We start from the raw sequence: 26348 nt of genomic DNA, 5'->3' as shown, positions 1-26348 counted from the left end.
GGCACCCAGCACCAGAACAAGAGGACACAGTCTCAGGCTGCACCAGGGGAGGTTCAGGTTGGATGTTAGGAAGAAGTTCTATACAGAGAGAGTGATTGCCCATTGGAATGGGCTGCCCGGGGAGGTGGTGGAGTCGCCGTCATTGAAGGTGTTCAGGAGGAGACTTGATGGGGTGCTTGGTGCCATGGGTTAGCTGTTTGGGTGGGTTGGATTGGTTGATGGGTTGGACACGATGATCTTGAAGGTCTCTTCCAACCTGGTTTGGTTTATTCTAATAAAGGTTTATTCTAATAAATTCTGCTACAGGGACTCTGCTCAGCTGCATGCAGGCAGAGTGGGAACCTGACGGACGCTTGTGACCTGCTCTGTTTCAAAATAGCCTGATGTCCAGTGAGTTGGGCATGTGATTTATTGATCTGGTTATGTATGAGCCAGCAAATCTCCCAGGCCTGTGTTTCTACATGACCCAGTTGCTGGGAAGCTTTGGATGAGTTCTCTCAGAGATGCAAAAAGCCCAAGGGGTTTTGCTAGGCAATGTTAAATAAACGTCTTACTTTTGGCAGGACTTGAGGGCTGTGTGTACTGGAACCTGTGATACCTGGGCTGACACAGGAATGAAGCACGTTCTGTAGGGGTTGAGAGGGTTGGTGAATGAATATCTGCAATGAATAGATTTTGAAACTCCTAGATGGGACATTTTTTCACACCACCTTTGAAGAGCCCATGGCCAGAGGGCATTTTGGTGATATTTGGCTTATGGAGGTTTTGGAATGCAGTGACAGGGATTTCGAGTGCAGTGAAGAGCAGCCCTGTGCTGCTGCTCTTGCAGTCAGTGTGATTCCCCCTTACCCAATGCCTGCTTGGCTTGGGGCAGGGAATGTGTGACTGTGGGAAACTTTCAACCTTCAGAATTCAAAATCTGCAATTTAGCCACCGTGGTGCTTGCAGAAGAGTCTCAGCCCCTAATCAGGCAAAGGCATATTCCTGATGCTGCTGCCCTCCTCCTTGGATGGAGATGCCCATGCAGGGCAGGGGAGAGACTTCAGACCTGGGGGACAGCCCTGTGGAGCAGATGCCTCTGTTCCTGCGGGTAGCACCCCGAGGTGCTCCTTATCCCTTTGTCACTAGCAATGATTTTCCATGGCTGTTGAAGAATTGTGCAGTGTAACTCAAGCAGCACTTTGAGGCGACAAGAAAGGTGGCTGTGTGGGGAGAAGACAGGCCAGGGTGAATAAATGGAGAGGACATTTGGAATACATAATCCTGTGAAGCAGAGATCCCCAAATAATCTGCTGAGTGTGTTCTGCAGGCCGGTGCAAATGAGCACAGCCCTTGGAGCAGGGCATTTGGCTGAGCCCTTGCCTGCTAATGTGGTTAGCAGCCTGCAGCGTGGGGATCTGCATGGCACTGATAAGGGAGAGATATGTGGGGGAGCCCAGAGAGAGATTTGAGCAGCCATTGCTCCTTAGAAGGTACCAGTGCCACAGTCTCCCTCTTCTCCATCAGCCCTGCTCAGTCACACCGGTTTGGGCAGTAGCATGCAGGTCTCTGTGCCTGCAGCCTGACCTTGCCCTTTGCATCCTGGTGTGTGGGGCATGGGTGGTGTTTGCTGTCACAACACAGGCTCCACAGCAACTGGCTTGGTTACCCTGAGCACAGCAGGAAAGCAATGCAGGAGCCAGCAGGAATGGAGCCATCTGCCCTCTGCCTGCCTTTGCTCTGCAGCCTTTCTTGGCCTCTGATCAACAGCAAGCACTGCTGCTAGAGGCTGTTGGAGCAGAGATGCCTCCCCAGCATTGCTTATCCTTCCTCCTGACCACTTTTGATTGCCAAGACCAGGCTCCCAAAGTGTCAGCCCTCCCCTCATCCTCTCCCCCAGCAGGTATGCTGTGAAACAGGGGATTCCTCACCTTGCCTCTGCTTACCAAGTGGAGGCTTCTGACAGACACCCCTGGGAAACAGCTCAAGGGAATCAAGGCACACTCCACTATGAAAGTGACACAGCCAGCAGCCTCTGCACACACACACACAGCATGGGCAACAAACAGGAGGAGCTGGAAGATAGTCTGCTGCTAGATTGCCATCACTGAAGCTTGGTGGGATGTATGGAGTGTGGCTGTTGACGGCTGCAGGCTGTTGGTGAAGAAGGAGGGGTGGAGGTGGTGTCCTCTATGTCAGGAAATGGATTGAGTGTGAAGAGCTGTCCCTGAAGAACAGCCATGAACAGGTTGGAAGCTTATGTGCAGCAAAGGGAACTTTGTGGTTGGCATCTACTACAGACCATCTGCTCAAGGGGGATCTGCTAATGGAGCCTTCTAACACCAGCTCCAGGAGGCTCTGCACTCACCAGGTCTCATCTGCTGGGGGATATCAACCACCCCAGCACCTGCTGGAAAAGTATCACTGCGAGCTGCAGGCAATCCAGGAGGCTCCTGGAGTGCCTCAATAATAACTTTTTAAGCCAGGTAATAGACATAGGGTCAGGGAATGCAATACTGGACTTGAAGGTCATGAATGCAAGTGAGCTCATCAGTGATATTAAGACTGGGCTGCAGTGATCACAGAATCATGTAGAATTTTGAGGGTTGGAAGGGACCTCAGGATATGGGACAGGCAAGGAGTAAAGCCAGGGTCTGAATGTTAGGAAAGCAAACTTCCTGCTCCTCAAGGAGTTAGGCAGTGGGACCCTCTGGGGTATGTCCCTCAGGGACAGGGGAGCAGGACAGAGCGGGCAGATTTTTAAGGTGGAGACAGGTGACAAGCTGTCCCTCAGGGCTCCCTGTTGGGACCAGTGCTGTTCAATATCTTCATCAATGATACAGACATCAAGATTTGGGCACCCTCAGCAAGTCTGCTGATGATGCCAAGCTGACTGGTGCTGCTGACACAACTGAAGCATGGCATGCCATCCAGAAGGACCCAGACAGGCTAGAGAAGAGAGCTCAGGTGAACCCTGTGAGGCTTTCAGTCTGGGCCATCAGATTTGTGCAATCCCTCATGTGCAGGCTGCCATGGTAAGATAAAGGTGCCCTGTGCCCATAGCAGGGCTTAAAGACGTGGTGAACTATTGCCTGCTGGGAAATGCTGAAGCCTGAGTGTAGCTTCTGGTACCTTCTGGGCTGGAGAGCAGAAGCAGCAGCCTGCTTAGCAGCCTTGTTTCCTGCTGGAGTATAATTTTCACACATTGCTATCTAGAGTTTTAATTGATGCTGACTGTCTCCCAGTTTTGCCTTAATGCCAGAGGTCACTTCCCAGCTCTGGGTTTGCAAACCCTGCCATGTTCCTGTGAAACACCTCACCGTGTAAATCAAGCTTGTAGGTCAGCTCTGCTCACCTAAGATGATCTCAATCCCCTTTTCATGCCTGGATAACCTCTGTTGCACCTTCTCCCCATCTGCACTGGCTCACAGCAGTTCTCTGTGGCAGGCTGGGCAGTGGAGCTGCCCTTCCCTGGCAGGGATGGAGGCAGCAGTGTCCGTGTTGTGCAGCTAGCACCTTGCAGTCTGTCAGGAATTCATTTACAGACCCCAAAGCAGAAAATGGAGCCTGGCCCCTCTGATGTTGAGCCCAGCTCATGCAAGGGAGGAATCAGTTGGTATCTCTTGGGGTGCAGGACCAATCCACTTACCCAGCCCCAGTGGCAGGTGAAAGGCAAGGTTCTGAAGGATGGCATGCTTGGAAAGTTGAGCCCTGGAACTAGGTACTGCAGATTGTCTTTGGCTACTTGTGGAAAGGCATAACAGAGTCACAGACTGTTAGGGGCTGTAAGGGATCTCAAAAACTCATCCAATCCAACCCCCCTGCCAGAGCAGGAGCAGCTAGAGCAGATCACACAGGAGCACATCCAGGTGGAGTTTGAATATCTCCAGGCTGGTCCAGGCTTCTGTCACCCTCACAGGGACAATTTATTTTTCCTCCTGTCTCCATGGCACTTCCTCTGCCTCAGCTTCCACCACTGCCTCTTGTGCTGGCATTGGGCATCCCCCAGCAGAGTCTGGCTCCAGCCTCTGGGCACTCACCCTGCACAGCTTTAGCAACATCACTGAGGTCACCCTCAGGCTCCTCCTCTCCAAGCTACAGAGCCCTCAGCTCCCTCAGGCTCTCCTCATGAGGAAGATGTTCCACTGCCTGCAGCAGCTTTGTGGCTCTGTGCTGGACTCTCTCAAGCAGTTCTCTGAGGTCCTCTTGACCTGAGGGGCCCAGAAGTGGACATAATATTCCAGATGTGGCCTCACCAGAGCAGAGCAGAGGGGCAGGAGAACCTCTCTCGACCTACTGACCACAGCCCTTCTAATCCACCCCAGGATGGCACTGGCCTCTTGCCCACAAGAGCACATTATAGAATCACAGAAGTGTCAGGGTTGGAAGTGACCTCAAGGATCAGCCAGTTCCAACCCCCCTGCCATGGGCAGGGACACCTCACACTACAGCAGGTTGCTCACAGCCACATCCAGCCTGGCCTTAAAAATCTCCAGGGATGAGGCTTCCACCACCTCCCTGGGCAATCTGTGCCAGGCTCTCACCACCCTCATGGGGAACAACTTCTTCCTAACAACCCACTTCTAGTTTTTCTCCTCCCACCCCCCCTCCCCCCAGTCCTATCACTCCCTGACACCCTCTAAAGTCCCTCCCCAGCTTTCTTGGAGCCCCCTGCAGATACTGGAAGGTCACAATTAGGTCTCCTTGGAGCCTTCTCTTCTCCAGCCTGCACAACCCCAACTCCCTCAGTCTGTCTCCACAGCAGAGCAGCTCCAGCCCTCTGCTCATCCTTGTGGCCTTTCTCTGGACACCTTCCAGCACCTCCAGATCCTTCCTGGAACAGAGGCTCCAGAACTGGACACAGAGCTCCAGCTGTGGTCTCAGCAGAGTGGAGCAGAGTGGGAGAATCATCTCCCTTGACCTGCTGGCTATGATTCACTTGCTGCAGCCCAGGCTTGGAAGGGACCACAAGAATCATCCCGTTCCAATCCTCCTGCCATGGGCAGGGACACCTCACACTAGAGCAGATTGCTCAGAGCATGTGTTGAATGCATCCTAGCTTCCACTCCATGTGCTGGTGTGATTTGGCTGCATGGGCACATGAGAAGGTCAGTAGGGATTTGGCAGGCACACAACAGACAAAGCAAAACAAAACCCAGGGACTGCAAGACACAAAAGACTGTGAAAGGAAAAATCATCTGAGCTGGACAGTCCAGAGACAAATGGCATCACTGGAATGCCTGCTGCTGGGGTGGGAAAGGTGCATCAGGGCTCAGGCAGACACAAAGAGAGCTGCCAAGGCAAAGGCACTTCCAGTGAGCCACACTGTGGAAGTAAAGACTCCAGCAGTGTCTCTCCCTGCTGCAGAGCTCTGAGCCATGTTAGCACCCGGAGCACATGGCACTGGCGTGGAAGGGTCTGCGTGGGCCTGGGACAGGCTGTTCCCTGCTCTCTGCCTTTTGTTCTGTCTGCCTGATGGCTTTGGTGAGCCTGGAGCTCGGCTGCTGAGGCAGGTTTAGTGTAGTGGTCCCTGGAGATGGAGGTGATCTGTTCTGCACATCTGCAGCCAGCACCAGAACAAGAGGACACAGTCTCAGGCTGCGCCAGGGGAGGTTTAGGTTGGAGGTCAGGAGGAAGTTCTACACAGAGAGAGAGATTGCCCATTGGAATGGGCTGCCTGGGGAGGTGGTGGAGTCACCATCCCTGGAGGTGTTGAGGAAGAGACTTGCTGGGGTGCTTGGTGCCATGGGTTAGCTGTTTGGGTGGGTTGGATTGGTTGATGGGTTGGACATGATGACCTTGAAGGTCTCTTCCAACCTGGTTTGTTGTTTATTATTATTATTGTTATTGTTATTGTTATTATTATTATTAAGGGATGCCACTGAAGTGCTGGTGGCCCAGAGCCATGGGGACCAGTGGCAGCCAGCCTAGAGCACTCCACAGGGTCTGCGAGGGGAGAGCTCCCTCCCCGTGAGGCTGAGAGGCCCTGGGGTCACTGCACTGCCCGCTGCAGCTGATCTTTGGAAAGCCTGGGCCTTTACCCTGCCTACCCGTGGCTGCTGGCCCTTCTTGCTTTCCTGCTGGGGCCACGGTTCAAGGTCTGGAAAGGTGCATGTTGTAAGGGAGCCGGGCAGAAAGGTCTCTCAGCCCATGCACCTCCCTTCCTGCCATCCCACCACCCACACTGAACTGGGTGATAATTCGGTGGGGAGGGACAAGAGGAGGAGACAGAGGAGCCTTTGCCTTAACTCTTGGTGTGTCTTTTTGGCCCTGGGTGGATTCCCTGCCCAGACTGCAGTGGGACAGGACGGGACAGGAGAGGCTTGCCTAGGGGAGAGCTGTGCTGAGCTGAGGTGAGTTGAGTGCTTGCCTGTGGAGCAGACCCGGCTGGATGTGTGTGTGTCACACTGGGAGTGCCACGGGCTTGCTTCGGTCCTCCCACAGCCAGCTGCTGCTTGCCAGCTGCCTGCCATGCTTTGGGGAGTGGGCCAGCAAATCTGCAAGGGGAAAAGCTTCCTTAAGCAGTGGAAGAGAGTGAGCTGGAAGATGGCTTGGATCGACCCAGGGAAGAGGTTTTGTCTTTCAATGATTCTTGTAGAAGAGGAGCAGTGCTGAGGAGCTGCTGGGACGCTGCAGAGCAGAGGGATGCCTGAAGAGTAATTGGTACTGAAGGTTGCAGCAGCAGACAGAGAGAGAAAAGGACTCAGCAGAAAGATTGAGAAGAGAGATGAGAGTGGGCCAGGCAGAGATGAAGGGCAGTGATGGTGAGGTCATAGCAGGTATGGGAGGGGAGATGCCAGGAGCTGAGGCAGACTGTAAGCATTTCAGCTCCTGCAAACACAAGACAGTGACTCCCTCTCCTCCTGTGTTGTCTTGCAGAGGTGCTGGCACATTGACTTGGAGGTTGTGGCCCTAAAAGATGTGCCTGGGAGTGTGCTTCTTGTTCTGCTTGCCTCAGGGGCTCCACTGAATGTGCTGCCTTGTAGGGGTGAGGCAGGGAGAGAGCACAGCTTGTGCAGGAGAAAACTTTGGGGAGATGGAAGCATTTCTGTGACCAAACCCCAGCAGAGTACATGAGGGTTTCATAACACCTGACCTGCTTCTGCTTAAATCAACAGTGCTTTTGAAGTAATCACCACTAAGCAGGACTTTCATCCAAAGCCACTGGAAATGCCATTGCCCCAGTTTTTCCACCTTGGCAGCCACTGATAGGAGAGGCTGAACCTTGGACCTGACCTCTCAGCTCTGCAGGAGCCCAGCTTTGCTGGAGTCCTGGGTGCAGATGTGCCATGGGATGTGCCAGGCTAATGAGCCCTGCATTGTGTTTCTACCTGCCCATGCTCCTCTGGGAAAGGTTTGGTGCCCCAGGCTGGAGGGCAGCTGCCCTGCCCTGGGAGGGTGCAGGTGAGCTGCAGTCCCAGCACACTGCAAGGTGGCATCGCAGCACGGCTGCTAGCAAGGGGGTGCTGAGCTGCCAGAGTCTTTGTGTGTGCACATCTGCTTCTCATGGCTTCTCTTGAGAGACCCTGTCCTCTGCACTGCCTGGAGATGGCTCAGCCTGCCCAGGTTAGCCAGGTGGCTGCCCAGCCCACGGCTGAGCAGGGTGGCTGGGCTGAATTCACTGCAAGGACAGTCACGCTGTGGAGGCACTGCTTGGCTGCTGTGATGGCTGGGCATGCATCTGTGCTGAGGCACTGGGCTCTGCCAGAGAAGCTTTTGGTTCCTCTTGTTCCCTGTGCTGGGTGGCATGAGGTAATGCATCCTGCCACAATCCCACTTGCCTTTCACAGGAGTTTTGCTTGAGTTCTCTTCACTCATTCTCCCTGTGGCTCCCCCAGGCTGTGCTTTTGGGAGGTCAGACAGGGTGTGCCTGCCCTTAGTGAAAAGTGCCTAGAGCAGTGTGATGCCAAATCCACTGTGCTGCTCTCCTGCCCCTGAGCCACAGACTCCTGCAGTCACTGGCTGCCTGCGGTGCTGCCTTCTCTGCCCTCCTGCCCCAAGCACCAGCCCCAGCGAAACAACTGTGTGGCTCAGATTTTAGGCACTGCAGAGGTTAGGATTTTTGTGCATTCACCTGCAGAGGGTAGCTGCTTTGCTGCCCAACCTTCCCTAACCCCTTGGCCTCCAGCCTCAGGCTGCCCTGGGTCAGCAGCGAGCAGCCAAGCTGCAGTGCTGGGGGCTGTCAGCCTCCCTCCTTTCGTCTGTCCCTCCCAGCACTGCCAGATGTGTCTTGCTCCATGAATTTATTGCCCTGGTGAGGCAGCAGCCCTGCAAACACCAAGCTCCATCCTGTGGACTCTGTCCTGCCCCTGTGGGCACTTCTGGGCTGCCCCCCAGCTTGCTGCCCCACTATGCTCCTGCTGTCCTGGAGCAGCATGGGCTTAAGCCTCTGTGCCGCTCACCTGCTCTGCTCCTGCAGCCGGCACAGGAGCCGTGCTGTCTCCACTGGGGCTGCGCACCAGGGCCTCTGAGAAAACCTGCTGCAGCTGTGGCCCTCTGCCAGGCACCTCTGGCCCCTGGGGGTGGCTGTAGGGCTCCTCAGAGGCAGTGTCTGGACACCTGTCACTGCTGTGCCCCAGACAGCAGAGGGGTCCTGACGTGGCTGCGTGCAGATGTGCCTCCTGCTGCCAATGGGTACAGCCAGAGGAGTGGAAGTCTGGAGAGTATCTGGCTTGGTGCACAGGCAAAGGCTGGCTTCTGATCATGTCTAGAGCCTATTTCTGGACTTGATCAGTTAGTCTTGTTTTTTTTTCTAGGCTGAAGTAGGAAACCACCTGTGTGTCTCTAGAGCAGAGCAGGAATAGAATAGAATAGAATAGAATAGAATAGAATAGAATAGAATAGAATAGAATAGAATAGAATAGAATAGAATAGAATAGAATAGAATAGAATAGACCAGACCAGGTTGGAAGATGGTGAGCCACAGGCACCAAGACTGAACTGGTGCTGAGAACTGCTGCACTGCTTTTACCAAGGGATTTCCCACTGGTCTCCAGGCAAGTCCAGCCACTGTTAGGTAGCTGGAATGTTCCCCTGCCCTGGCAGCAGAGTAGAGGGCATGAGCCACTCGGTGCCCTCCCGAGCTGGGTGACTCTCTGATGCTTGCAGCTCACATCACAGATGCAGATCCATTAATAAACTCACAGTTGGTTCTGATCTCACTCTTGCTGGTGTTAGCAAGCAGCAAACTCACTGACTGCAGAAGCATTGCTCTTACTTTGCGTTGGAGAAAATGTGAGCAGGGGCTGATCCTCATGACAGCCTCCTGTGCCCCATGAACCTCGCAGAACAGATGCTTTGAGAATGCCCTGCAGCCCACACAACCTGGAAGTTAATTAGAGGGTGTAAAGAAGCCAACGAGCTTCAATGAGAGGTATTTAAATGTTGGCTCCTGGCCCAGACCTGATCAGTTGTTCTCTTGCTGCACCTTTCCTTGCATTTCTCCTTTTTGCAGCTGGAAAGAGTCATTCTTCAGCAGCATTTGGGGAGCCTACAAGAAAGCTGGGGAGGGACTTTTGAGGGTGTCAGGGAGTTTCAGGACTGGGGGGATGGAGCAAAACTAGAAATGGGTAGATTGAGATTGGATGTTAGGAAGAAGTTGTTGCCCATGAGGGTGGTGAGAGCCTGGCACAGGTTGCCCAGGGAGGTGGTGGAAGCCTCACACCTGGAGGTGTTTGCAGCCAGGCTGGATGTGGCTGTGAGCAACCTGCTGTGGTGTGAGGTGTCCCTGGCCATGGCAGGGGGGTTGGAACTGGCTGAGCCTTGAGGTCCCTTCCAACCCTGACAATTCTGTGATTCTATGGATGAGGCAACCATCCTCGTTCATGTAGCTGCTCTTAGCCTGGCTGGAGGCACTTCCTTCTGCTGCTGCTTTCCTGTCTGCCTTGCAGCTATGACCTACCCCAGCAGCAGCCCCCCTTGCACTAATCTAAGCAGGTTTGCTCCTTAAGCTGTATCTTGGCACTGCTGTTCCTCACTGACCCCTGATTTTCTGCCTCTGTTCAACCCCCCCCACCTCCTGGAACTGAAATGGAAGGAGGGATTCCAGCTGCCAGCTAGCTGTGGGCTCACATTATACAACCAGAGAATTATCTGGATCCTCCTGCTCCTCCTTTTGCGAGGCAGCCCAGCCTGCTTGCTTTCTGATTCATCTCTCACCACTTTAAATTATAGCAGCTTATGGTGTGCTTGGCTGCTGCTTGTTTCAAGATGAAACCAAGAAACATCAATGCAGTGCAGCTGCCTGCAGCGTCACCTGCAGTGCTGCCTTCTGCAGCTCAGGCAGCCCCTACCAGCGTCCAAGTGCTTTAAAGCTGTGCTTCCTCTGAGAATTCATATCCACTGCTTCTTAGTGACACCTCTGGTCACCTTTCACCCTGTTTCACTGCTCACTCTCCAGAGTGTCCTCCCTTCATCTCTGCTCAGATAAAACGGCAGGAGAGGTCACATGAGCGTGGTACCTTCCCAGCAGCAGGAGCTCCGGTGTGATGGCAGGAGGGAGCAGGCAGTAAGCCTGAGGGAAGAAAGGCTTTAGAAGGATCTTTAATGGCTTCATCTTCTGGTGCCAAAACTCCAGGCAGCTTCTCTCTCATCTCTTGTTCTCTATCTCACCTGAGCAGCCCTGAATAAGGCCTTTTTGCCCTGGGAGAAGCTGAGGAGACCACCATGTTCTGCTTTCAAAGGACACTTCCATTCTCCTTTCTTTCTGGTTCCTGCCACCCCACCCTGAGTTGCAGTTTGTGCCCCAATAAAGCCAACAAATGCTCCTGCATCCCTGCACAGTGCACTTGGCACATTGGCCTCAACCAGTGAGTGTCTACAGCACTTCAGAGGTGTCTCTGTCTTTCTTTGCCTTTTGTGCCCCCTGAAAGGATCCTGTGGTGGTAGAATTTGAGCCTCGGGAGAGACAGGGCTGTGCCATTCAAATTCTGGAGAAGGGAAGTTGGGAACTTGTTGGTGTGGTCTCTGTGTCTGCCTTTGTGCTCCCTGCTCCCTTCCTGGGGAGGGGGCAGAGTACAGGGGTATCCATATTTTCTTAGGAATAAATTTGATGTGGAAAAATGTGGCAGCCTCCATGCACCAAGCCCAGTGCCACTTCATACAGATCTGGCTGTTGCCCTGGACACAGGGGCAGCCTCCTCCTCTCCGTGGGAAGATGCCATACTGGGGGTGATGTCTGCAGAGGCTGCTTGAGTCCTGGAGAAAGGCACCTCCTCAAAGTGCTGAGCTTTGACAACACAGCAGGGCACCTCTAGTAGAGCCTGGGGAGGCCAGAGGCAGCTGGGGAGGGAAGGTGGTGGCAGTGGCTGGGCAGGTCCAGGAGAGAGGTAGGCTGTGGACTGTGTCTGACAGCATCTAAAGAGTTGGAAAATCTTTAGAGCAGAGGTTAAAAAAAAAAAAGGCTGGGAGCAAAGGATTCAGAAGAGCTTCCTCCAAACTTTGAAGCAACAGCAATAAAACTGCAAGCAGAGAGCGAGGGGCAAGGTCTCTCTCTGCACTCGTGTGTTGAGGAGAGGGACAGCCCCTGGAAGAAGACAATGTCTGCCTGCTGGGGAGAATGTAACAGGGAGTGGCTGTGGCTGCTGTGGAGACCCAAATTGCTCCTAGTTGGAAACAAGAAGTTGAGTCTCCATCTGGCCTGAGAGCATACAGGGCAAAGGCACAGCAGGATCAGCTGCTCAGGAGTGTTGTGAAGAGGCTTCCCAAGAGGAACAGCAGGCAAAGCAAGCAGGGATGTGCTGGGGGTGTGCAGTGTTGTGCTTTGCTTTGGCTGTGAAGGGAGGAGCTGAACCTTGTGGCATGAAGGGCCCCAACTTTGGGCACCCATTTAACCTACCACCTTCCCCAGAGGAAGAGGTTGGATTCCATGACCAGGGTGCTTCCTGCCTTTTCAAAACAGGAAAATGAAGCCACGAGTGCTTCTTCTTGCCTGCTGGTCTGTGCTCATCACAGCACCGTTCTCCACTGCAACATCTCAGCTTCTGCCCCTTGTGTTGGCCTGGTCAGGGGTCAGTGGACAAGTGCAAAGCCAAAGCCCTGGTCCAGGTGTGCCTGAGGTGGAGGCTGGTGCCAGGGTTCAGGCCATGGGCTGGCACTCAGGGCATTCCTTCCTGGGGTTAGGTGTTGGGGGGTGACTCACTGATGGTGATCATCCCCTGACACCAGGTGTGAGGCTGACACAAGCATATGTACACCAGAAAGGTTAGTGGAGAGAGGCTGGCTCCTGAAGCCACCTTGCACTGAAAGAATGAAAACAAAGAGTTAGCCAGGTCCTCTCAGCTTCTCAGGGTATCCTTAGTAAGCCCAGACCTAAGCACCATTGTACTTGATAACGTGCCCTGGACTGCAGCAAACTGGAATGTGCCAAGAACTGCGCCAGACCAAACAAGTTTCATTGAGCACTGTGTTACCTGCTCTCTCACATTTGATAGCGTGAGCAGCTCTGCTCCTTCTCTCAGAGCTGAGGAGGCTGTGCTGCAGCATCTGAACCAACTGATGAGCCAGCTGGCAGTGGGGAAAGGAGCCTTGCCTGGACTTCAGAACCTGAGGAAAGAGTGGCAGGAGGACCTGACATGTTGACCACCCCTTTGGTGCATCAGGGTTGGCATCCTGGCCCTGTCCAGCTTCCCATGTACTCCCAGCCTGCTCGCTGGCAGCGTGGAGTGAGAAGCAGGGGGAGGCCCAGACATGGAGCACTGCTCCCCTCTGTTAGCAGCACTGTTTTCAGCACAAACCTCAGACAGCCCCAGACCAGCTACCACGAAGGAAATTAACTCTCTTCCACCCAAAACCAGCACACACACAAAGGCAGAAGGGGACCAATGGTTGTTGTTGCCCTGGGCATTTGGAGAGGTTTTTAAAGCCAGGCTGGATGTGGCTGTGAGCGACCTGCTGTAGTGTGAGGTGTCCCTGGCCATGGCAGGGGGGGTGGAACTGGATGAGCCTTGTGGTCCCCTCCAGCCCTGACAATTCTGTGATTCTAAGTTCTGCACCATGAGGGTGGTGGAACACTGGAACAGGCTGCCCAGGGAGGTGGTTGAGGCCCCATCCCTGGAGATATTCAAGGTGAGGCAGGACAGGGCTGTGGGCAACCTGAGCTAGTTGGGGATGTCCCTGCTGACTGCAGAGGGGGGTGGACTGGGTGACCTTTGGAAGTCCCTTCCAGCCCAGGCCATTTTGTGGTTCTGTGCTGTATTGCACTATGAAATCTGATTTCCTTTATTTATTTGGATGGCAGAGGGAATAAACATGCCCTGTGCCTAAAACCTACTTGTTTTGGGATGAACGTTCAGTGGAAGCTGTCTGCCTTTGCCCCAGGGGGGCTATCCAGAGAGACAGCATTTAGGACATCATTTCCTTTGCACTGGGCAGCTTATAGAAACAAACGAGATGTGGGGATAAAGACCCTGTCCTGTGTGAAATGCAAGTGTGGCCAACCAGCTCCTGCTCCTGCTTCTCCCTTGCCTCAGTGAAACCTACACCAAAACAAGTGGCATGGTGTCTCTGGGCTGCTGGGCCAGTTAGATGCTAGGACTACACTTGCTTTTATTCCCAGATAGCTCAGAGTCCCTGGTAGTTCCTTCTCCCCGTGAGGTGGCTTATGCCCAGATAGCTATGACTAGAGAGAGTAAGGCACAAGGAGGGAGGGAATAGTTTGCCATCATGGTCCTGGTGCATCATCCCTGTGCAATAGCTGGATGGATAGGTTTGATGACCCTATCAGGTAGAGGGTATTAAGGGTGATGAGGTCTTTCTCATCAATGAGTTGCTGACTGGGAGAGGCCCCTGCCTCCAGAGCTGTACCTGGGAAGAGCGAGTTGAAGGGGTGCAGAGATCTGGGGGCACTGGAAGAGTCAAGCAGCATGGGTGGTACTGCTGCTCCTTGGAGACCGGGATGGGCCCCTGGGAGATGTGGAAGGATTAACAGACATGCAATTTAAAACCTACCAAACCACCAGCACAACAAACCTGTAAGTTCCTGTGAAGGAACAGAGCCCTGATTGCTTAGCACTCAGCTGGGGGGAGAGGAAGCAAGGATGCTGCTGCTCTGGACAGGCGTTTCCAGTGTGGGTTCTTAACCCTGCCATGAGGAAGTGTGTTCCTTACTGACACCAATCACCCCCTCAAAGGCCAACATCTATGCAGCTGTGCCACCAGTGAGATGCAGCTAGGGTCAGGGTTTCCTTGACATAGTTTGTCAGCAGTTGTGCTAGGTCTGTGCTTGCTGGCTGGGCTCTCCTGTACCTCCTGCCTTCCTCCAAACAAGCTGTGGAGGGCATTTTTAGCTAAATCAGAAGGAGCACTCTCTCTTTGTATTTTAGTTTCTTCTCATAACTGGATGCCTGTAAACAACATCCAAGTGTCAAAACACAGATTGAGTCTGGTCCCTGTTAGTCTTCTCTGGCCTGAGATTAGCCAGCCCATTATGGGGCTCTGGCTGTGGTAGACAACTGTACCTTCTAACAGCTTTACTTAATTAAGATGATGCTAAATCTAATCCAGGATTTAATGCAGACCAGAGGATGTCTTCCTTGTACCACCCCAAGGGCCCAGTCACATTTAAAGTGCTTCCTCCAGCAGCAGCTTTGCTTTGTGTTTCCTAGGCTGGGGCTAACATTTCCCCTGCAATAACTGAGATTGTCCAATCTCAGTGCTTCCTTGCCCTGACCTGAAACACCTCCTGTGTGTGAGGTCCATTTGCTTTGTTTGCTTGCTTTCTGCTCTTTCCAGGGCTGGACAGAGGTGGAGGGTTGGTGCTCGTGCCTGCTGGTCACTGAAGGCAGCCTAGGTCAGAGGGACCTGTGTGTGGGTTTTGCTGAGCCTGCAGGCTGCATGGCAGTATTGCCTGGTGTCCAGGGGAGCAAAGGCAGTGCTCCTGGCAGTTCCTGCAGTGCTAGGCCATCCATTCTGGTTTAGACTTTTAACCTGTGTCAAGGGAAACTCCTGCCTCTGTGTTTCACTTTGGCTCCAGTTCCTTTGCTCTTCCTCTGAGCTGCTCTTGCCAAAGCTCCAGTCAGGTTTGCAGCAGCAGTACAGATGCAGAGCCTTCGGCCGGGGTACAGAGGGGCAGATGGAGGTGCACTAAGGCTGCAGGTCTGGGAAGGATGAGGAAGGGAGGTTGTGGGGGAGAAGGGCAAATTAGTCTACTGAAGGGATGGTGCCCATGGGCCCATCTCACTGGACCAGGGACCGTTGCTCTGCCCCTCCAGTAAAGACACGGCCATAACCTAGGGAAAATGCTTCACACTGATGCTAAAGAAGCCATTTGCCAGAGGATGAGGGAGTGCCATGGTGCTACCAGGAACATGTCTGTGCCTGTGACTAGTGCCCTCCCTCCTCCTTCCAGCGGTGTGTCCTGCAGCAGCAGGTCCCTGCTTCACATCCTCTCTTTTTCCTCTGTCCCACAGAGCCATGACAAGAGCAGTGGCTAAGGAAGGAGAGCCCAATGGGACCACTGCAGCTCCTGAAGAGATAAAAAAGGAGGAAATGGAAGAGAGAGGCCAGTGGAGTAGCAAAATGGAGTTTGTGCTGTCTGTGGCTGGGGAGATCATTGGTCTGGGTAACGTGTGGAGGTTCCCATATCTCTGCTACAAGAATGGTGGTGGTAAGTTCACAGCATGACTGAGTTTTCCTAGGTCTGTAGGCAGGACAAGTGCCTGGGCCCGTTTCTCCTGCACCTGATGTGCTCCCATATGCACTCTCTCATTCTCTCCTCCTGTCAAAACCAGGAGGCACTAAAACTGAGGGGTGAATGCAGCTGCCTAGCAGGTACTGTTTCTCAAAACAGCTCTCCCAGCTTTGGATGCCAAATTGACCTTTAGGAACTGACCTTTAGGCTCTCCTTAAGGCCATGCTGAGAAACAGGTAGTCTTCCAAAACCACCAAGCGCTGTGTGTGGTCAGAAAACCATCAGCACCTTCCCTCTCCCCCACTCTCTGTGTGAGTCTGTGTCACTGTCAGACCCCTGTCACAGAGGAGGAAAGGCTCTGATGATGCAGGCATCCTGCCAAGGCCTGATACTCCCTGAATCAACATTGCTATCTCTGGCCCAGGAACAGTTCTCTCAGTGGCCAACCCACTGCTAGGGAAACTCATCCCCAGGAGGATTTCATTCCCCTTCCTTTTATTCTTTGTGTGGGTCTCCTTTTCCAATAGCACTGCACTAAGACTGTGAGGTGGTTAAACCCCAGATTTTTCTCATAGCCATAAAAAGGGAATCATTGACTACCACTAGCGTGAAGCAAAATCTAACTTGATAAAAGAAAGGGAGGAATATTGAATTGCCTCTCAGATACAGCACTGACTCCACTTCTGTTCTTGTATTCCAGTAACACCTTCAAATAACGCTCTGAGGCTTGCATGTCTGTGTCATGAGTCCCCCCTCCCCCCACTTTAACCTTGCTTTCTCTGCAGCCCATGCCACAGAGGTCTGTCTTTCCCCAGGTGCTGTGAGTTTTCACCAGTGTAGGACTGATCCACTGCAGCTCAGACCAGGACTACCAGGTTCCTGTCTGCTGTGCTGCCGCTGGAAGTTATCTAAATCGAGAGGAGTCAGCACAATGCCTCCTCTGAGCCAAATAGGGGTTGGATAAAAGGGTGATTAAAGAAAATGGAATTGGGCTTTTCTTGAGCCTTAGGATGGCTTTTTGCAGATCCTCCAGTGCCTTTCCCTGAGGCTTTGATGGTACGTACTGGAGCGACCAGAGCAAGTCAGGGCAGGGTGGGTTAGTTACCACCGGTGGTGCCTCTGAGCAAACAGCACATCCTGCAGCCGTGCTGTGAGAGAGGAGCCAGGCTTGGCATGGGGAAGTCCTGCCTCAGCTCAGATGGTATCTTGGCATAGCTTATGCCTATGGTATCTGCTTCAGTAGTCCTTGCAATCTGCTTGCTAACTAATGTCAGTGACAAGGCTGCTTTTGTTCACTTCAGATACCTACTCAGGAACTTTTTTCCTGTAATTAAACTTCTCTGGAATATTTAACTCTGTGATTCAGAGGCCAACAAAGCTAGGCTTGGGAAGACTGGGATAGAAGAGTCCTTCCCTCAGCTCACACGGTGCCTTTGCAGCATCTGCTGCTGCTGCTATGGAAGGTACATTGCTGGCTCTAGGGAAGCAGATGGCTGACAAGCCCCAATGGTATGTCATAGTATCTCATAGGATCAGTCAGGGTTAGAAGGGACCACAAGGATCATCTAGTTCCAGCCCCCCTGCCATGGGCAGGGACACCCCACACTAGATCAGGCTGCCCAGAGCCTCATCCAGCCTGGGCTTAAACACCTCCAGGGACAGGGCCCCAACCACCTCCCTGGACAACCCATTCCAGGGTTTCACCACTCTCATGGGGAAGAACTTCCTCCTCACCTCCAGCCTGAATCTCCCCACCTCCAGCTTCATTCCATTCCCCCTAGTCCTATCACTACCTGAGATCCTGAGCAGTCCCTCCCCAGCCTTCCTGTAGGCCCCCTTCAGATACTGGAAGGCCACCTCAGAGCCTTCTCTTCTCCAGTCTGAACAGCCCCAACTCCTTCAATCTGTCCTCATAGGAGAAGGACAAGGCACAGCCTTGCTCAATTAACTCAAAGATGTTCTCCCCCTTGGAAGAGCCTTTGAAATTGCAAACCCCCAACATTCTGTTCCCCCTCTGCCCTCTGAACTGGAGAGTGCTGTCCCATCACCTTTCTTCACCTTTGGATGCACTAAGATGGTTATAAAGCTGTAAAGAGAGAGATAAACCCAACTGTGTTAACTTGTTGAAAAGCAACCAAGTGTAAACTTATCTATGGTTGCACTTTAGCATTTGATCCAGTTGCTCACCCCCCGAATCTGTTAATCACTCATGAGGAAAGAGGGTCTGGTTGTGGAGGCTCCTGCAGGGTTGAGTCTTCTCCAGTGGAGAAGCAAACTGGGGAGGAGGTCACAACTGGAGTTTCAGCTGGTGACTGCTGTGAGAAGGCTGAGAGACATGAGAAGTGTAAGAGAGCCCTCATTACTGAGAGACCAAAATGGATCAAGCCCTAGCACAAAATGTGCTGGAGGAGAGAGACTGGGACCTGCTGCAAGGCTCATCTGTATGCAGGACAACAAAACTGTCTTGCAGATTTGGCATAGAGATGTCTTGCAGTACTGAAAGAGCAGCTGCCCCTAGCTCAGCATACGCAGTTCCCCTTCTCTGCCCTGCAGACCTGGACTGATGCTGGGAACCAGCCACCCTCCCTCCGGCCCCAGGTCCCCCGCAGCTAGGGCAACAGCTGTGTTTGAGGGAACTTTGGATGTTGCTTATTATTGCAGCATTGCTGGCTTCAAAACAAGGGGAAGCCTTCCTGGTTGCTGACTGTCACAGGAATGAATTGCAGCATGAATGCCTGAGCTGGCAGGAGAAGAGAGGGCCTGGGGGACAATGTCTGGCTGAGAAAGAAAGAGGCTCTCATCTTGGTGGTAAACAGCAGAGATGCTCTCCAGGTGGTGGGAGGCACTGGTGACTCAAAGTTGACTGTGTGAGAGGGCCTAGTCAGCTGTTCCAGGGAGGAGAGCAGGCACCATGGCCACTGGGGCGGGGAGAGGGGGATGGAAGCAGGAAAATCTGCACTGAAGATGATGAGAAAGGCTGAGAGCTGACAGAAGGAAGCTTGACACCAAACCTGAGATTTCAGGAGCAGTTTTGAGCAGGACAGTGAAAATATTGGGTGTTTTGGTTTGGCAGCAGAACCAAAAAGAAGATAAAAGATGTCAAGGAGCTGAGCAGGGCATCCAAGCATGTCTTTGTATTTTCTGATGCATTGAGTTTGTTGGCCATTGTTTCTGGGAAAAAAACAACCCTGCTCTGTCTCCCCTTCCTCTTCCATTTCTTCTGTGGTTAATTCCAGTGCTATTTGAGGCTGATTTGTAAGACATTTCTCTGTAGTTTAATAAAGAAATAGAAATGAAGAGAAGTTAAACTTCTTCATTTTGAACATGCTGAGCAGATTGTCTGCTGCCCCTCTCCTGTTTCCATTCCTTTGGTGCAAATAGTTTTCCAGATCTAACATGAAATATATCTCCAGCAAATTCCCTGGCAAATTCCTCACTTACCAAGAAAAGTCACCAGGCTCCAGATTTGTATCCTCTGGGCAAGTCCAAGTTCTGCTGTGACTTCTGGGAAAGGCAGAGCAAATGTGGTTCTGTGAAGCAAGGACTTCTTTTGCCTTGCCTGATCCTCTTCAAAGCTAGAGAGAGGTCAGGAGAGTGAAGCAGGGAGAACATCTCCAGTTTTATCTCTTTGCCTGGCTGCCTCTTACCTCTAGGTTTTGGCCAAGGCCAAATGCAGAAGTCCTGCAGGAGCACCAGGCACACCACACTTGTGCTGTTTTCTGAGAAATGATGCTCTTGGAAGCCTTGCTTTGCTTTGCTTTGCTTTGCTTTGCTTTTGCTTTGCTTTTGCTTTGCTTTGCTTTGCTTTGTGTTTAGCAGAGGTTGCAGAGTGAATTCAGAACAATATTTGTGTTTATTCAGCTGATCCCAGCTGTGGACCTTTTCAAGGGGTGTAAGTTTTTTTTCAAGGAGGGTAAGGTTTTAAAGATGTTTCTGAGGCAATATCTGACCCTCTCTGCAGGAGCCTTCCTCATCCCCTACCTCATCTTCCTCTTCACCTGTGGGATCCCTTTGTTCTTCCTGGAGACGGCGCTGGGGCAGTACACCAGCCAGGGAGGGGTCACTGCCTGGAGGAAGATCTGTCCCCTCTTTGAAGGTCAGTCAAGCTGCAGCAATTCCTGGCAGTACTTTCTAACAATTAGTGAGTCTCAGCCTTTTGTGGAAATTATATTCTGCTTTTTCTTTCTCTTTTATTCTCCATCCCTTCCTCTCTCTCCCAGCCCTGTTATCCCTCCCGGGAACTGCTGTGTGTGCAGGGGCAGTGCAAACCTGTAGGTGACTGAAGCTGCCTGGTGCTGGCTGTGAGCTGTGCTGGTCCAACCAAGCCATAGTCTCTGCTTTGAGATGTTCAGGGACAAGGAGAGAGGAGAAGCAAGACAGCCAGCAAGCATGAGGAGGATAGAAGTGTCAGTACACCCCCCCCCCCCCGCATGTAGTCCAGGACAAATACTGCATTGTGGAGTCACAGAATCATTTAGAGTGGAAAAGACCTTTCAGATAATTTAATTCAACTGCTAACCAGCAGTGGAAGTCCCCTGCTAAGCCACAGCCTTCAGCACCACATCCATGTCTCTTAAATACCTCTGGGGTGGCGACTCAGCCTGTCCCCAGCCCCTTTGGTGGACTTGTTCCCAATACCCAATCTGAACTTCCCATGGTGCAATATAAGGCCATCTCCTCTTGTCCTGTCAAGAGCAAGAGAGAAGAGGACAAGGAAGGCTGACCAGCTCATGACACTTTCCCTGCCCATTGCTGTGCCCAGGCCTGCTGTGTCAGCAGTTGCAGACTGGTGCCCTGCAGACTGCCAGGAATCACACTGCAGGCACTGGTCTGGCAGCCTGGGTATAAGCTGAGGTTGCACTTGAGGCACAGGTATAAGAAACACTGCTCCTGGAGGAGGTTTTTTGATTGCATTAATACTAATCATAGAATCACAGAATCACTCCAGCTGGAAAAGACCTTTAAGATCATCAACTCCAACCATAGCCCAGCTACCATGACCACTAACCTCTATCCTCAAGCCCCACGTCTACAGCTTCTTGAACACCTCCAGGGATGGACTCCACCACCTCCCTGAATGCCTCTTCCAACACCTCACCACTCTCTTAGTAATGAAATTTTTCCTAATATCCAACTAAACCTCCCCATGCATGGGATTTAGCATGACATCATAGTACTCCACTGCTTAAATTCCCAGCTCCTGAAGAATGTAACTCCCAGAGCTTATTCCCCATGTTCTGCAGGCAGAGAAACCTCTGCTCAGGCAAGGGAAGGGCTGCTGTGTTTGCTTGAGCACAGGTGTGCAGTGCCCTTTGAAACTCCCTAGGGACATCAGGACCTCCTGCTCTGGAGCCCCCTGTGCTCTGCATGGGGCTTGGGGGTGGAGAGCAGTGGCATCTCAAAGGACACTGACAAGCAGTTTTAAACGAGTGGAGTGAGCCTTCCTGACCCAATTTCCACTCTGATGTCTCGGTGAGCGATGGGCACAAGCAGGACCCGGCTCAGCTCCCGAGTCTGTGTTGGTCCTGGGTTTAAGGCAATGGGATGCCTTAAAATCATAGAGAAGCCTCCCAGGAGGACTAGAGAGTCCAGAAGATACAGACCAGAAAGTGTTATCTTTTGTATGTCTTTTTTGTTATCTTTTGTATATCTTTTGTATTTCATGCCCATAATGCCTGCATCCCTGGCTGCAGGCTGTAAGACTGGCTGCAGTTCTGCTGCTCCTTTCTCCCCCCTCTCAGCTCTCCAGTGGGAGGCCTTATCTGGTAACACAGGGGAGTCTCTCAGGCCTTTTTGTGGCCTGCAGGGTCTGACTAATTTGCCCTGTGCAATTTTGGCCTGTTTAGACCTAATGGAAGGGAGGCAATAGCAGGGGGGGAGAAAAAGAGCACTGGGGCTTTGGTTTAGTGTGGTTGGAGGAAGGGACCTTTGGGGGAGGTTTTCATGCAGCCTGTATTTCTGGGGGGCTATGCATTAGGTGTTAAGGATTCATGTATGCTGTAGGCTTCTTTTTTGGAATACAATCCTGTGTTTCTCTCCAACTCAACAAGAGTGTTTTATTTTGCTTCCTTCGGGGGTTGGACTAGAGGATCTCTGGAGGTCCCTTCCAACCCCCAACACCCTGTCACCCTGTAAAATTGTACCTGCCTGTTCTTTAAATGAAGACAGTATTTTTGCCCCAGTGCATGATGTCTGTCAACTGTGAGAACTATTTTTGCCTGTCTTTCCAGATGGAAGGAACTCTCCTGCGTTTCTCTTGTTTAAAGGCTAGAGCTGGCTGTTCTGTAGCACACTGCAGTACAGTGACATGGTAGGGCTCAGGACGAAGCTTCCCATCAGCAAGAGGTCTTCTCTCTGTTCTGCTATAGAACTCTCTAGAGATACCAACTATGTTTCCCATCTGCATGCAATGTTCCAAACCCCTGTATCTTTCCATGACATAGGCCTTGCCCTGTTCTGTAGTGAAGCCCCTGGTTGATGCTGTACTCTTCTCACCACGGCATGGTCTCTGTCTTTGTTTGGGGTTGAGCCTGACTCCTTGGGAGCTGGTTGGTGTGCCCATCCTCACCTCCTTTTCTTCCCTTCACAGGAATTGGATATGCCTCACAAGTCATTGGATACTATCTAAATATCTACTACATCATCATCCTGTCCTGGGCACTCTTCTACCTCTTCAGCTCCTTCACTGCTGTGCTACCATGGGCCAGCTGCAACAACCCCTGGAACTCAGGTACACCTTCCCTTGGCTGGCTTCCTGCTCCTTCCCAGCTCCCAGAAGTTAATTAGGTCCTGTAGAACATGTGTTTTCATTCAGATGACAGTGTCTCCTGAGACACGGTGTGGTTGGGTTCTCTGGCGACGGTGGCTGTCTGCATGCCGCCTGGGCAAGCGGCAGCAGGGCTGAGGGCTGGGCCCAGCAGTGGGGCACAGGAAAACTCTTGCCACAGGGAGACCCAGGCCTAGTGTCCTCCTCACATGGCTGGGGCTCTGCATCAGCTCTGGGACAGCTCCTACACTGGAGGATTTGGCCAGTACAGGCCTCCTAATGCAGGAACCAGTAGCAAAAAGCCTCTCACACCCCTGTTTCTCTGCTCTCATCACACTCATGCAAGCCTCTGCAGCATCACATTGCCCAGGCCTGCCTGCCACCGTTCACACACATGTGCCCTGCACAGAAGACCTGGCTTTGGTTTCATACAAGGCAGTGGGGCTCTGCCTGGTAAACCAGGGTAGATGTGAGGTAATCTGCTGGCCTTGGCAGGCCTTCTGAACCATGTGGAACAGTTTTGTTTTGCCTTTGGTGGCAGTTCAGTTCCCTCCCTTTTGCTCTTGGGTCAGACGTTTCATTTCTGTGGTGTGTTCAGTTTCTGCACCCCACAGGCCATTGCCTCACAGCTTCCTCTGCCTCTCTATCCCAGCAGTGGGAACAAACCTTCCAAAGAGTTGATATTTCCCCTACCCAGGGTCTCTTTGCAAGGAAAGCCATAGATGTTCTCTTCACATGCAGGAGCCTCCCACCTGTAGCTGAGCTTCCTCAATTTTCTGGTGGCCTGCCAAATGCAGGATGTGCCCTGGTGGCCAAGAAGGCCAATGGGATCCTGGGGTACATTCAGAGAGTGTGTCCAGCAGATCCAGGGAGGTTCTCCTCCCCCTCTACTCTGCCCTGGTGAGGTCACACCTGGAATAGTGCATCCAATTCTGGGCTCCCCAGTTCCAGAGGGACAGGGAGCTGCTGGAGAGAGTCCAAGGGAGGGCTACAAGGATGCTGAAGGGACTGCAGCACTGCCTGGGGAGGAGAGGCTGAGAGCCCTGGGGCTGTTTAGTCTGGAGAGGAGAAGGCTGAGAGGGGATCTGATCAATGCCTATCAATAGCTGATGGGGGTCAGGAAGGAAGGGACAGGGACAGCCTCTGCTCACTTATGCCCTGGGACAGGACAAGGGGCACTGGATGGAAACTCCAGCACAGGAGGTTTCATCTCAACATGAGGAGGAACTTCTTGACTGTGAGGGTCCCAGAGCCCTGGAGCAGGCTGCCCAGAGAGGTTGTGGAGCCTCCTTCTCTGGAGCCTTTCCATCCCTGTCTGGATGTGTTCCTGTGTGACCTGTGCTGGATTCTGTGGTCCTGCTCTGTCATGGGGGTTGGACTGGAAGATCTCCAGAGGTCCCTTCCAACCCCTAACATTTCTTGGCCATGTGGCAGAGCCTCTGTATTCAGTGATTTCACAGTGTGTGGCAGGGCTGGGGTTGGCAGGGCTGGGGTTAGCAGGGTGGAACAGGAAGGCATCTGGGTGCATGAGAACACAGGCATGCACATAGGGGAGGGGGTGGTGTGTGGTGTGGGAGGAGAATGGCATTTTCTATCCTGACTACTCACAGTGGCTATCCCCCAATAATCTATGTTTTGCAGCCATCTGGTTTCAGTTTGGCAGGGAGTTGCTCTTTCCTTCCACTCTCCCCTTCCTGAAGCCCTCTGGCTACTGCTGGGTTGGGATTCATAGCTGGGGAGAGCCAGACCTTAATGAAATGCTTAATGAGATGTTCTGCAGCCCAGAATGAAGAGTCTTGCTGCCAGAGTGAGGGTTAGGATATGGAGGGGGATAGAGTATCCCCAGTGGAAGAGCCTTGGAGACTTTCTCTGGCTCATCAGCTTCCTTTTCTTTTGGTAGATCTCTGTGTGGACATTCTGAATAGCTCCAGCCTGGACAACAGGACCTTGCCTGCGAACGCCACCTCCCCAATGATTGAGTTCTGGGAGTACGTGAGCCCTTTCCCCCTGCCCAGGCTCCTCTCACCCAAAGGCTGCAGCTCTAGGAGCATCTGGGCGGAGGGCTGTGTGTCTCTGTAGGACCAAGTCAAGTGCTACATGTCAGAGCCAGACGTGGGGAGCTGTTGAGGAGATCTGCAGGGAGCCCAGAGGCGTGAGGAGCACAGACCACACTGGAGGCTGCTCACAGTGTGCCTGCCCAAGGTGCTCTGTGCCTACACGCCCAGGCGCTCCCCTTTCTGTCCCTGAGCTGCCTGGGCGAGTGTGGCCACAGAAAGAGCAGCCCAGAGAAGCTCAGGACTTGCTGTAAGCAAAGGACACTTGTCTTGGGTGTTGTAGGTCACTCTTGGCAGGCCAGCATGAGATGCCAGAGCAGACTGAACAGTCCTTCACAGCCTGGCAGAGAGGGGCAAAACTGTCTTTTCCCTCCTTCTCCCCATTCCTTTCTTGGTGCCCAAGGGAAGTGGTCTAGCAGGCTGCTCAGGCCCAGCCCTGGAGGGCAGGCATCTGAGGTGCATACATGAGATGTCAGAGAGGGGCTTGGGGAGCTTTGGCTGTGGGGCTGGAGGCAATAAAACACCTCTGAGGAACAGGTCCTGCAGCAGGCCAGGCAGTGTCCCTAGGAGGGTCATCACTGCAGCCTGGAGAGGTTGAAATGGCTCCTGGGGCCAAACTACCTCTCCACACTCAACTGAGGAAGTCTCATAAAGAAGAGGGGTGTCAGGGGCACAACTTCAGCAGCACTTTTGTTGTTTTCTCTAGTTTATGGCTCCTAAGGTGCCTCTGAGAGAGCTGAGTGTCCTTCATCCCTTGCAGCCACCACAGGGCACACAGAAGATGTCATGGGCCCATGGGCAAAGAAAGAGTCTGCAGAGTGTTGGGCCCTGTTCCCTGCCCTGCTCTTTGCACGTGCTGCTTAGCAGAGCTCTGACCCCTCAGAAGTGATTGTCCAGGTGTTCTGCAGCATTTGCAAGGGCAAAGGAACCATGAGGGGACTGCTTTGGAGAGGAATTTTCGGTGTGGAACTGGGTGTCTGGGGACTGCATGAGCTGATGTGCTGAGATCTCATGTGGCCTCACTTTCCTGATGGAGTCTTCAAGGAGTGTGGCTGAAGGAAGCCACATCTGTACTTACACAAAGGGTGTCTGCAGTACATGGGGAGGCCAGAGGAAGAGTTGTGGCCATGGGGTGAAGATGGCATTCGCTGTCTGATTTGAACTGGGTAGTGTCTGCTGGACAGCTGCCACGGTGGGGAGCAGTGGGAAGCAGCTGGTGCTCTGTTGGTGATGTGGTGGAGCAGCACCCGCAGGGAGAGGAGTTCTAGGTAGACATGGGGTGATTAGCACGGCTGGCAGCCTGGGGCAAGCTGTGAGGTTTTTGGCTGGGGTAAGATGGGAAAGGTGTGTGTGTGTGGTCTGGAGTGTTAATGCTTCTCTCCCTGTCCCTGGACACCGGCAGGAAGCGAGTGCTGGGGCTCACGGATGGTATTCACAAACTGGGCGCTGTGCGCTGGGAGCTGGCTCTGTGTCTCCTGCTGGCCTGGATCATCTGCTACTTCTGCATCTGGAAGGGGGTCAAGTCCACAGGCAAAGTAGGAATGGAGACAGTCCTCCTGGTCCATAAGCCTCCTTGTACCCATCTTATACTTCTTCTCCAAGCTCTTTTTCCCTTTCCTTGAAGTAGAGGCAGGACACAGCACAAAGCCAGAGCGTGCTGTGCTGGGGCCATGCTGATCCACACGTGGCTGTGGCTGACCCACAAGAGGAAGGACAGAAAAGTTGGTGGAACAGGGAAAGACCTGGGAACTGAGGGGAGCCTTTGCTCACCTTTTCCCTTGCAGACACTCACAGTGACTGACAGATACTCCCCAAGAACCCTTGGGAATCAGCCACTCACCAGTGTGCTGTCCTGCTGTGGCTCCTGGTGTTTCTAACAAGATCCTCTGCAGCGGCCAGCTCCCTGTCCCTGACAGTGATT

The 26348-nt window shown here is 52.8% G+C and overlaps 1 protein-coding gene across 2 annotated transcripts in view; it reads left to right on the top strand.

The window, feature by feature from the left end:
• Positions 1-6206: 6206 nt before the first annotated feature.
• Positions 6207-26348, top strand: part of LOC137442788 (sodium- and chloride-dependent betaine transporter-like) — a 52118-nt gene continuing 31976 nt past the window's right edge. Inside the window, exons 1-6 of one of the 2 annotated variants that reach the window (XM_068141775.1) lie at positions 6207-6332; positions 15387-15583; positions 19569-19703; positions 22197-22337; positions 24274-24361; positions 25830-25962. In XM_068141775.1, the coding sequence (XP_067997876.1) occupies positions 15391-15583; positions 19569-19703; positions 22197-22337; positions 24274-24361; positions 25830-25962 (690 nt within the window). In that variant the 5' untranslated portion in view covers positions 6207-6332; positions 15387-15390. Of the gene's footprint in view, positions 6333-10716; positions 10788-15386; positions 15584-19568; positions 19704-22196; positions 22338-24273; positions 24362-25829; positions 25963-26348 lie in introns of those variants that run through there. The other variant, XM_068141776.1, reaches the window with a different exon arrangement.

This window comes from Melanerpes formicivorus, unplaced genomic scaffold (assembly GCF_026170545.1).
Source record: "Melanerpes formicivorus ecotype bairdi unplaced genomic scaffold, bMelFor1.0.p_v2 SCAF_8, whole genome shotgun sequence".
Lineage (NCBI taxonomy): Eukaryota > Metazoa > Chordata > Aves > Piciformes > Picidae > Melanerpes > Melanerpes formicivorus.
Note: the sequence above shows the minus strand (reverse complement) of the source record. Positions and strands in the feature narration are given on the sequence as shown.